This window comes from Triticum dicoccoides, chromosome 4B, assembly GCF_002162155.2.
Source record: "Triticum dicoccoides isolate Atlit2015 ecotype Zavitan chromosome 4B, WEW_v2.0, whole genome shotgun sequence".
Lineage (NCBI taxonomy): Eukaryota > Viridiplantae > Streptophyta > Magnoliopsida > Poales > Poaceae > Triticum > Triticum dicoccoides.
Genome location: NC_041387.1, coordinates 446,782,997 through 446,795,890, shown reverse-complemented (window position 1 = coordinate 446,795,890; position 12,894 = coordinate 446,782,997). Strand labels below are relative to the sequence as shown.

Sequence of the window (12,894 nt, the reverse complement as noted above, 5' to 3'; positions counted from 1 at the left end):
ATTATAGCATGAATAATAAACCTTTATCAAGAATAAGGAAATATAAAATAACAAGTTTATTATTGCCTCTAGGGCATATTTCCTTTAATAATGACATATTTCTCTTGTCTTGACTAACGAATTGTCATGATGCTTATATTATAATCACGTCATGCTTTTGTGTTGACTTAAGAATGTTTGAAAGGTAACACAAGACATGTTGTCTAAAGAATTCATTTTATGAACTAAGAAAAACATTTTTTTATGATGATATCTTAAGTTTGTGAAGGTAAGTTCACTACCTTATGTAGATGAAACCACACTGACTAAACTAAGAGTTTTCTATCTCCCAATAATGACATAAAGGTCTTGGTGATGTCTCATGCATTAATTGTATGGAGAATCATCGGGACATAGGTCTAAAAGGAGTATAAGTCAGACTATGATGGCATACATTGACAGCATGCGAAAGAAACACATTATGCACTAGTACTCTATCTCGCCTCCTACTAAAGTTGAGGGTGATAAAGTTGGACATTTTGGTGTCCTAGAAACCAATTTTAAACCGATCAGATAATGTCGATTCGAGTATGAATGTGCTCTTGTATATGATTGGGATACTTGGAAAATATGTGTTTAATCCATAATTGGACCACCGAAAAGTCACTATCAAGCTTTGTACTATATGAAGTTTATGTTACCAAAACCCTTGACATTATGTTTCACGTTGTGAAAGATAGAGTCCACGATCAAACATATGATGTTTGATTTATAAAATTTTTTGGTTCCGCTTACTAAGGCTGGCCATTTACTCTTGTATTATAAGGTTCCTCGCATGGGTCAGGAAATCCTTTGGATCCTGGAAATGAGGACCGTTAAGTAAACCAACTCTCATAAAGTAACACGTTATCCATTTCGAGATAGAATGGTATACTATAAGTATTGAGGTTCAATGACATTTCATTGACCATTGCAACACCTTAGTTTGCTATATTATTTTTATTAAGAGTGGACTTATGATAGTTGTTAACATAATAATCAAGGTATAGAATGTTAAAGTTGATGTCTAGTTGCAACAAACCGAGAGAGAAAGGGGGAGATGAAACCTCCAACTTCAGTGCCTTGATCGGGGGCACTGAACCTGTGACTTGGTCTTGGTCCCACCTCCCTAGAATGTAGTATAAAATGATCTTCATGGTACAGTAGGTTCCACCCCTAATGTCCGATCCTAGTGAGGTGCTAAAGGAGACGATGGTCGTCTACCACCGACGGCCACCACAAGTCCAGTGTCAAGTGCCGACGACAACCCTGTTGCGATCTACGCCTCTGTTGCCCACATCTTGTCGCAGCTAGAGATCCCAGGTGCAGCCATGGGCTACACCAAGCCCGCATCATGCACGCACATGACTTTACTCGGTACCCATAAGTCCTCATGAATCCCTCCTTGTTTTTTAGGGAAGACCATCATGGTTAACTTTGTTGAATAAACATACGTTTACATCGTCTACAAGCTTACTGACAATATAGTCAGGAGGCTCGTCCAACCAACTAAAAGAGGAATTATTACAATAACTTAGCTAGCACATGAGCCATTTGATTAAAATAAAATAAAACAATACTTAAAAATGACCTTCCAGGTCGTAGTACCTATATTCACACACTCTACATATAGTGATGCAGCTTCATCCGACCATAACGTGTGACCAGTGCAAAAATTAATGAATTGAAGGAATCTGACTACACCTTGATCCGATTAAAGCCAAGAGAGTTAGCAAGGGCCAACCTATCGTGGATTTGTCATGGCAGATGTCCTAGTGTGAGGACTTAGTCGTGAGGCCAACGCATCTATGTGATAGCTTGAGAGGGGTTGAGCGGAATCGAGAAACGCAACACAAGACAAGGGTTTAGACAGCTTCGGGCCCCGGGAAACATCATCCGGTAATAGCCCTACATGCTTTTTGTGGCTAGGTCTCATTATCATCACGAGAGAGTTGCCTGTAAACCGGCTCTTTGTGTCTATACCTAGAGATTATTTTCCCTCTTGCCTGTCCCTCTTTGGGGAGCCCTGCCCCTCCTTATATAAGTTGAAGGGGCAGGTTACATGACTAGTCCTAGTAGGATTAGGATTACTCTATTACAAGTGGAGTCCTAGTCTTGCTTACTTTGTAAGGGAATATTTCTTATGCTTTCCTCTTAAACCGGCCCACCATAACATGAGCCGGCCTTCCATAAACCGCCTTCCGGGCCACCGGGTCTTGTCGTTCCTCTGACCCGCTCGCCGGGTTACCCATGAGTCGCCAGGGTCGGCGAGTCACTTAGTGAGTCCTCCAGTGAGGGCAGGTCATTAGTGAGTCGCCAAGTCCGGTCGGGTTACGCCGCGGGGTATATCCCCGACATTAGCCCCCGTTTAATTTGGATTATCCATGTTAAACTGATCTGCAACATAAACACAAGAACAAATTTGGCGGGTTGTGCTCCGGTTTAAATATTCTTATCAACCGGCACTTGATCATCCTTAAGTCCTTGTCATTTCTTCCTTCTGAAAAATCCGAGTCAATAGACCAGCTTCATAATCAATTTGCTTGCAGAAGATATTTTGTAAATAAAGAATTCATTTGAATCGGCCTTCGATGCTCTGATTTGACAAAAATATTGGTCTTCAAATATTCAACTGATATCAACTGGTTTGAAAATGTAGAACTTGCCGATTTATCATTGCCAAAATTGTCGGGTTATAAAAACTGATGATCCCGGGTCATGACCATTTATATACGCGGGGTTATGATTGTTGCCAACGCCGGGTCACACAATTAATCTTCCTGATTTACCCAAAACTGAGAATTTAAAGATGTTCCTCCTTTATATGCATATTACCTGTAGCCCCAAAGTCTTAAAAGGAGAACATAGTGATAGCTTAAGACTTGTTTCAATATAAATGTTGCAACCTTGAAGAAATCCAGATTATTCATCTCAGTCACTAGTCACAACTGAATATTCCACATATGTAGCCCCCAAGTGCCAGGTTGTTGTGCTTGCAGCAACCTAGGACTTGTAATTGCCTTATATTCATAAAAACTTCAACCAGTGTAGCCCCCAAGGGCCGGCTCAGTAAGATAATTCTGAGCTGGGACTTCGTATATAATTTATTGATAATAACACCATATGAGTAATCCCCACCATGGGGCTTGAACCTATGTCCATAAGGTTAAGAGCGTTTTGCTTTACCAACTGAGCAGTGGACCCTTGAATGTAATGGATTAAGACTTGAGTACCTTGAATTGTTAACAGGAGCAATTGGTAGCCCCCAAGGACCGGCTCATTATGATGTGATGAACCGGGTCTTCAATAAGGCCAATAAAAATGACTTTGCATTAGCCCCCAAGTACCATGGTGCATGCTGGCAGTGACATGTGACTTGCACATTTGATGTAATCTCAATTTGAATAATGTAGCCCCCAAGTGCCGGGTTGTAAGCCTGCAGCGACTCGGGACTATTCCTTTGTAGAATAAATCATACCCATTGATAAAATAATATCCATTGCATTGAAGTGACTTTGAAAACCTCAATCATAATATTGGTTATTGATAACCATAATAAAAATCCAGCCATGTTGGCTATTTAAATATTTGAATAATATAACCCAGTTTGAAAACCGGTTCCAGTGATATTTGATCACATTGTTGGTTTACCAAGCCAGTGTAGTAAGGGTAAGAACCCCAATCTTGAGTACTGATAACTCCTCCCATATTTTGTCGGTTTATGATAAAACCGTGCCGGGTTGTAATAAACACCGGATTATCCACATAATACTGGCGACTTGTAGTTGAAACTAGGCCGGGTTAAGAAACACCGGTTTATCATAAAGTGTTGTAAACCTCAAAAAGAGAAAAATTATCGAATAAAATCACGGGAAGACGCGAGGCTTTTCATGGGCTGCCAGGCCACTGAGTTAAACCATTTTACAAAGCCTTTTAAGATGGACCTCACATTAACCAATCGTCGTTTTAACTTTGACAAGTTCAGGGTCTATATAAGATTGACTTGCCAAACGTTCGGCGGGGCATACCGGGATTACCTGGACAGGGTGGCTTACTTAAAAAAGGCAGGATAACCCGGGGTTTTAGGTGAATACACCTGGCTTCCAAGCCTGGCTTGATAGCCTATTACAAGGGTTAAAACTCTTTGTTGCTGTGCAACAAAAGAGCCCCCAGGTAACATTTTAAGTTGTGCTCAGTGGGTGCTTATGTTTGAGTTGTGTTGTGCAACACTCTCTTTGGCCCCTCATGATAATATTGGCTTGATAGCCGGATTACCGAAGTAACCAGAGTTGTGCTCTTATCATAATATTGGCTTGATAGCCGGATCAATGGGTAACCAGAACTCCGCTTTATAAACAGAAGCCCCCAAGTGATATATTTCCGAGTTGTGCTCGCCGGGTGCCTATGTTTGAGTTGTGCTTTGCAACAGACTCTCTTTGGCCCCTGTTGACTTTTCTGAGAACTCGAACTTTGCGAGAGATATTTCTTCTTGAACCGGATGTTAAACCGGATATTGAGAGCTTCAAAGCTTTGTGGGAGACATCTTTCCCTTGAACCGGATTTTAAACCAGAATCTTCATTTTCAGCCGGAAATTTTCTGGCGGCCTTTAAACTCGAACTTGCGAGAAGTTAATTCTTTTTTGAACCGGAAATTTTTAAACCGGATTTGAGAGCTTCGGAGCTTTGTGGGAGACAGATTCCCTTGAACCGGATTGTAAACCGGATATTTGAGAGCTTTAGTGAGACTGACTTCCCTTGAGCCTGATTGTAAACCAGATTTCTTTCTGATGACCCGGAACTTCTTCATTGAACCGGGATTTTGTAACTGTCATATAATTTCTAAGCCGGAAATTTTCTGACGGCCTTTAAATTTTTATCAATATAACAGTAGCCTCCAGGACCGAGTTATCTTTCCCTCCATCGTCCTGGGGTTCTTAAACTTGCTGAAACTGGCGAGATTTGCTGAGTCATATCATCGTAACCCCCGAGTCTTAAGACGACTCAAAGAGTTGTCTTGAGATTCTTCATATTTGATCATAGCATAAGAGTTGTATTGTTGGCGTTGATAATGCGATGCGCATCCATAGAAGGTTGAGGTGACTGCGGCGGGTTATAAAAGACCCCGTATGAGTCGTGTCAGCAACTCGACCAATGGTTCCTTCCAACTGGATGTTTGAAGTTAACCAAACTGTAGCAGCGGCGACTTGTGCGCCTGCCCATTGATCCATCCAGTGCAGACGGCGGTTGATGATAATTTGCCTCCAATTTAAAAGAAAACCGGGCTACCCGAGCAGTGACTGGCTTTATACTCAATAAACAGCTCATGCAGACAGGTGCAGACGGCAGTTGATAATATAAACCAGTCCACATGGCGGCGGTTCGCACACATCCATTGGACAACCCATCTCTCGTAGCCATCACTTCAGTGGTAATCGTGTCAGCTGCAAATGGAAGGAACTTGCATTGTGTCGTGACAAATTTCCCCTATCATCTATGAGAATGTCAGCTGCTGCATCAATCCCTTCATTTGAAAATAAAGCCGCATCGACATTTTATTTAGTCTTAATTTTTGCACTGGTCACGGACCCCTCTTTGTAAATCATGTCTAATGCAAGCTAGGCTAATGATCCTATTACGGTATTCCTAAAGAATAATGTCTAACACTAATATGTCAAAAACACATGAAACACCCGAACCAACCTGAAGGAGTTAGATGGTTAGGAGTACAGTGATATCCTTAATCCACCAGAGTTTAAGTTCTAAACTTGACACTGATGCTCGCATTTTTTGATTTATTTCAATCCTTCCGGCGATATGCTTTGAGTAGGAGACGTTCCCGCTAACTGCGAAGACGTGTTTGGCGACTTAGTCAATCTCAAGATGATATGACGGCTCAGTCTCTCTCATAGGTGATTGTAGGGGTGGGATTTGCGTGCGTTTATAGGGGTGAGTATAATATCCTACTGTTTTCAAAAAAGAAAAGAAAAAACACACAGGGACAGTCTACAGCATTTTTGCCTTGGGTTCTTCGATAAATGATTTGGGGATCAAAGCACCACTCACATTCAGGAATCAGGACAGAGTTGTGTACAAAAGGATCATTCATTTATACCCGATCACAGAATGTTTGATTCAGTTACATTCTTAGGGGAGGCAGCCCAGTGGGCGTATACATTACACATCAAGAACTAGTAATCTTTACTATGAAACGGGGGGTTGCGCCGGCTGCTGCGCGCTGCGTGATCTACTAATGTTTTCACGCGGATGGGAGCACCTTCTTGACGATCTCGTCGCTGAGCGACACGATCTGCGCGTCCAGCGCCTTGATGGCCTCCTCCTTCTGCCCCTCGAGGCTGGCGAGCGCCTCCACGAGCTCTGCCTCCACGCGGCGGCGGCCCTCGTCCAGCTTCGCCTCCAGCTCCTTGGTCGTCTCCTTCTTCATCTTATTGAGCGCCGCCGCGATCTCCGCGCGCGCCGCCTTGAGAATGGCCTGGGCCTGCTCCTCCAGCTGCCGCACCTCCTCGGAGGCGTCCTTGACGCCGCCGAGCTCCGCGCGGATCTTGGCGTCCCGCTCGTCCATGAACTTGCCCAGCGGCGAGAAGTAGAGCTTGTCCAGCGCAACCATCAGCAGCAGGAACTCAATCGTGATCGCCGGGAGCGTCAGGTTGAAGTCGAACAGAGCCGCCTTCTCCATCTCCACGGCCAGCGCCGGGAGAGGCACGGAGGCGACGGCCGCCGCCGCCGCCGTCGCGGCGAGCCCCGGGAGCTGCTTGAGGAAGGACCGAGGCTGCGGCCTGGGCGGCGGTGCGGAGCTGGAGGAGGCCGCGGGCTTGAGGAGCGCTCGGCGCGGGGAGCAGGAGGTGGTGGCTGCAGCCATCATAGCCGTCGCCATGGGTGGGTGAGCGGGAGGAGGAAGAGGCGCGGTGGTGAGTCGGGTTGTGGCCGTGTGGTGGGGAGAGGGGAGGCGGGCGGCTATCTATCCGAACGGGGTGGCCTGTGGTTTGCCAACCAACGGAGGCCACACGCTGCCGCTCGCGCTTGCTGCCACTAACGCCTGCCGATATTATAACCTGTTTTGGGGCGTCGGCAAGGGCCCATGACCCAATGTCAGGCTTTTAATCAGTTGGGCCTGTTTATGTTTTTTTTTTGGAGGGGCTTTCTCAAACAAGAATAAGCAGACATTAATTATTATTCCTCAAAAAGAAACAGACATCAAGTATTAAAAAAAAAAACACTCTTTTTGTTCATTCATGACGCCATTTCTTCTTGAGATGCATCTAGGAATTGGTTGGCAAAGATGTTCATGACTTCAGTCTAGGAAAATGTGGCCAAGGACTCGCTGTCTACTGTCATGGCAGCACTGGGCATGAAATCATAGGCTTGTGTACCGGTAATCCTATCGATGATTTGGTACGCACGACGACGAGTGATTCACGATGGTGAATACTAGAGTCCAATAACAGAAAACATCTTTGTGGATAATTTTATTCGAGCGTTGAGCTTGCCGAATAGAGCACCAACAAACCTATCCAGAGGAGCATGCCACCAGACACCCTTGCTGGTTAGCCCCACCGTGGAGTGTGTAACAAATAATGTTGACACAAGGGCGAAGAAGAATGGAGGAACATAAGCCATTAGAGCTGTTTGCATTTTCTAAACAGATTTATTCTTGGGAGCCTTGACGGTTTCTTTTGAGGGGGCTCTGGTCCGACGAAGCTGGAGGAATTGGCGCGTTGGGAGGCGCTCGCTCTCGCCACTGATCTCAGTATCCACTAGGTCTGCATCGCCTCACACTGCATGGAGGTTGTCAACAACCTCGAGCATCCTTTCCTAGGGTTTTTGTAGTACGCTGTTGACGGAGATCAAGGGAAAGTCGAGCCAGTTCATGTGGGCGGCCTTCTGACATGAATCTAAGAGTTCGAATAAGGGAGCTCACAACCGTGCGCAATCCGCAACTTCTTCTCATCTAGTTTTTTGCGTGTGGTTTGATCTACCGACCAGTGGCTTTTATATACATATTGCTATGAATATCTTTGAAGAATAATAAAGCAGGCTGTTTTGAACAAACGAATTCATGTTTTTACTTGATTCCGCCCTACTGAACCTCCACGACATAAAAAAGAACCTCCTATTTTAGATTCAGCATTGAGACGGCTTTATGTCCTAATCTAAATGAGTTTCCTAGAGAAACTCCTCTAATCAACCACCCCTTGCTATTTTTTGTGGTAACTGCAGTGAGTTTTTATTTCTCAATAATAGGGTTACAATCGGCTCGCACGAGTCATGCAATGCACCAAGGGACATGGCACAACCAACAAAAGTTACGGCCATGGGATCTACCAAAATTAGGTAGGTAGTCGGCAACCCTATTTTATTCACGATCACTTTCCTTAGGATAAATTCACGGCCTTCGAGAAGTCTTCCGATTTTGAAAAGGCGTCCATAGTTGGACCAATCGAGGTTGGAATTTGATACAACATGTAGTGCACATTGAATTCATGCATCATTCAGTTACTCTAAAACCTTAAACTGATGAAGAGATGCAGGCGACATATTTCAACATCTTAGGCATGCAATAATATTTGGTTCATTAGACCATTGGAACGTGAGGGCTAATGTGCATCATTGCAATTGAATAGATAGCGACAGGCTCCAAAGACAACCTCACTGGCGAAGTTCCGTAAAATCATGCCAATGATTGCGCTGCCATCTTCGGATATAAATGAATCGTCCATCGCAAGGGCCACCCATCCGCTCTAGTGGCCAGAGCGGCATTGCCGTCGTTGGTGCATTTGGCATAAACATAAACATCTTGAATTCTGACGTTCAAATGAAAGTGATGTCGAGCGGATAGGAACATTTGGTTCCTGGGTGTATATACACCCTGTACACAAAAGCAAAAAGCAATTACAAAGAAGCTAAAAAATTCAAAACTTTTTTGAAATAAATTTGACCTTCTGTTTTATTCGTATAAAAAGTTTGGCCAAGGAAAAATTCCATGGTATTGTTCCTGGAAAAAATCAACACTATATAGAGGTTACTATTTACACTTTTTGTCATTGTATTTATTTTTTCCTGATGTTGATGAGAATTTTTTCCTTCACGGAACTTTTTATATGAGTACAACAGAAGTTTATTTCAAAAAAGTGTCAGATTTTTTGACTTTTTTAAGTTACTAAATTATTTTTCTCATATCAAGTGACAAGTGTATATACACCTGAAAGCCAAATATATTTCCCTGTCGAACTATCAAAAGTTTAACACTCATTTGCTAGCAAACACAAATCCCGGTCGCTCCATGCAACAGGTTAGGCAGATAGCCTGTCCTGGTCTGGCCGGAGAGCTCTGCCCCTTTATGCCCGGTGGTTCAGTCAGAAAAAAGCTAGTGGCTGCATGAGCTCGATCGAATAGAGAGGATCCAATGGAATGTACCATCTCAGACAATAAGAAGGAAGGTTTGCTATTTGCGTTTGTGGCTCGCCAAGGGCCAAGACAGAGCATAAATCAGTTATTCTTGTGCTCCATGTGGAATGTCTCAGTGAGTTCAACAGCAACACCTCAGGTAAAACAAAGCAAAGCTAGAGATATCCAAGGAACAAAATCTCTTCATATCTGGCATCGAATGCGTCAACGTTTTGCTGTTGCAATGATACAATCAATACTCGTCGGTGCTACTCTGCTCTGAGACACTTTTACTTTGTTATTATGCTGTAACATTGCACCACGTATACCTAAGTTTTGCTTGCACCCGCAAAATGTATACCTGTGCTGAATGAAGATCAGGAAAGCCTGCCGAGGAGGACCATTATTCCTGTCCTGCAGCACTTCCAAAGCGGGGAAGCGATAGGGAGGCCACCGGCAAGAAAGGTAGCTCCTCCGGAATAGTCGATCGGCCTCGGAGCATATGCCGTCTGAAGATCCATATCCCGAAGCCGAACGCGCGGTATATAAGCATGGTTCAGGGTGTGTTCATCGGCGACGAGTGCAAAGAACTTCAGAAACCATCAGTATATCCATGTGCGTGGCGTGTGAATCCCAGGGCGCTTCTCCTTTGGCACGGAGGCATACTTGTACTGATGGTCGGAGTTGGCCAGGTGAAGAAGCTCCAGGCCGTGTCGCGCGTGCCAAAGGAGAATTGCCCTGCGATTCACCTCGGCTGCTCTACGATGCTGATCTGTGCCTTTGACCCAACTGCGTGTACGATGCGTCCACAAGGCAAATCCGGCAATTCAAGTAAGTTCAGGTGCTCATACTTGTGTTTCTCCGTGATAATTAACTGGCGTACTTTTTGCAGACCATGCAGCCTCGTAGGTGCATATTGCAGCTTACCCCGTCTTTAAAAAAATATATTATAAAAATTCATTAGGAATACAAAGCACTCCAAACATAATAAAAACTACATTAAGGTCTCTAGACATTGAACGGTCACTATCGCGGCCGACGCGTCACTGTCGCCGCTCCCCTACCGGAGCCGGTTTGATCTTGTCAATGACAACGGGAAAGTTTCCGTGCACATGCCCCTAAGGACTAGCGCCCTGGAGCCGGAGTCGTCGTCTTTAAACCGTTAAATAAATCTAAAACAACTGATACCAAATCTCGTTGCCGCACACGCATGACGAGAAACCCTAACATCGCCACCCCAAGGAGACAGTTGAAGTCTATGTCAGAGCTCTCGACTACGTCTAGATGGACGAAGTTGAGAAGGATCGGAGCGTGGAAGACAAACTCGAAGAACAAGCGAAGCGATCGGCCGCATTGCTGCACCTACGAGAACTAAAAAAACCTGACCTAAACTACTAGCCAGAGAGAAAGCACCGACATTTCCCTCCCCGTCACTGCTGTTAGCGTTCATACATAAGATTTATATATTTGATTATGTATAGTTATTGTAAAAATATTTATTGAATATAAGTAGAATAATAAATAAAACATTCTCATGCATGATTGAATATTGTGGCGGGTCTTTCTTCATGCATTATTTTCATGTTGAAGACCCAAGGTGAGTCTATACCATTCACAATTGTTTGGTAAGGTGACATGCTTGCATATTGAGTTAAATATTGACTCTCTTATGTATATATGATTAGTTAGAACCTTACATTTATTTTTAGGGAATATTTATAATTTCCAAAAAAAACTTTATAATATTGTTATATGTATTTTATTCAATATTCTGGCTGGAATTTTTTCTTAAGTCCTAAATATTGTATTGGATTTTTGTAAAATTTCCAAATTAAAATGATTTAATTTTTGAATCACATTCAATCTAATATCAAGGAAAAAGGAAATTCGAAAACTATTCTAAACCTAATCCTAAGCCCATCCAGCTCAATCGATCCAACCATTTGCCGCATGGGGCACATCCCAGCAGTAGCAAACAACAGCCCGGGGCCCAACCATTACATCTATCTCTATTTTTCTCTTCTCCTACAACCACTTGGGCCAAGGCCCTGTCGAGCTAACCCAGGCGCATAACCAAGCCACGGGCTCTAGTGCCCTTCCGTCATTTCTTTTTTTATGTTTTAGCCTTGCGACCACTCTCCCTCTCGAAATCCAAGGATTTTGATCCTTTATAAGGTGTCGGTGGAGTCCCATAAGCAACATCCACCGAACCGTGGTTGACAATATTTGATCGTCTTCGAGCCCCTCAACTTCTACTCTTGATTAATGAAAACATTCTTAACAAATGCTTTCGCACTAGTTCGTCTTTCATAAATAAAAAAATATCACCTATGACTTAAAGTACAAATGCCCTTGATTGGCCTTATTAATTATTACTCTTATCCCTAAGGTGAATACTATAAGATCCGAATCCTATGATGTTATCCATCTTAATGTTTAATGTATTCCAAAGCAATGCCTTGATTCGAAAGTGTCGTAGTCTTTCGCCCCCTATATCAAGTCAGATGAACAATTTGCACTTAAATATCGCTTGGATCCTTCGGGCAAAGTTTGTCTCCGGACGACCGGCTGAATTTTGTGCCGGTTACCTCGACACGCCACCTGTCGCAGCGGGGCCATGCACCGCCACCTCCTCCTCCTTATCTCTTTGTCATGGTCACACCCCTTGAAATCCCCTATATTCCATTCCCATATCTTCACTTCTCCCTTTTCCATGCCAATGACCATCATCCCGCTCTGAATCCACTACACTTGCGCTAGGCGCGAGGAGAGGGAGGCATCGGTTGTGATGCAAGCTGCCACGCTGGTGCTGCTGGTGACGGCCACGTCTTCGGCGAGCTTCTGAGCCGCGCTAATCGACGATGCTTCATCGGGGGAAGTTGTAGGCACGGACGGACACGGAGGAGCAGGAATGATGACGACCCAGGGGCGGGCGCGGCATGCCGGCCCGGTGCGCGGTGTTGCTGCGACCAACGACGTTGAGCTCGTGCACGCATGATGCAAGCCCGACGATGCTATGGCCAACGAGAGTGGTGTTGGAACCAGCACGGGGAGATGCTGGAACAACATGTGGATATGCTGCAAGCTCTGCTGCATCACCGCTGGAACCAATTGTTTGGTTTGGTCCAATTTATATTCTTGCTACCACCGTTTTTCTGCTTGTTGTAACCAGCAATTTTTTTGCTACCTCTGGCATTTCAGGTTTGCTGGAACCTACTCCTATTTTGTTAATTTGCTACCGCCAATGTTTGGATTGCTGGAACCAGGTCTATTTTTTTTGCTACAACCGACATTTTGGTTTGCTGAAACAATGCACAATTTTACTCTTTTTGCTACCAATGACGTTTTTGGTTTGCTGAGCCAACTTTAATTTTTGCTACCACCGGTGTTTTTTAGTTTGCCGGAACATCGTCCAATCTTGCATCTTTGCTTCCATCGTTTTTGCTGGAACCAACGCTAAATTTTGGTACCATT

The 12,894-nt window shown here is 44.1% G+C and overlaps 1 protein-coding gene across 1 annotated transcript; it reads right to left on the bottom strand.

Moving 5' to 3' along the window:
• Positions 1-6,101: 6,101 nt before the first annotated feature.
• Positions 6,102-7,000, bottom strand: LOC119290796 (ATP synthase subunit b', chloroplastic-like). The gene has a single exon (XM_037569446.1). It carries the CDS (start codon positions 6,908-6,910, stop codon positions 6,275-6,277), a length of 636 nt encoding a protein of 211 aa, XP_037425343.1. The 5' UTR covers positions 6,911-7,000; the 3' UTR covers positions 6,102-6,274.
• Positions 7,001-12,894: the final 5,894 nt, after the last annotated feature.

What these genes read in the sequence shown, in the direction of transcription:
- LOC119290796 (XM_037569446.1), bottom strand. Translation starts at nt 6,910, where the DNA reads ATGGCGACGGCTATGATGGCTGCAGCCACCACCTCCTGCTCCCCGCGC.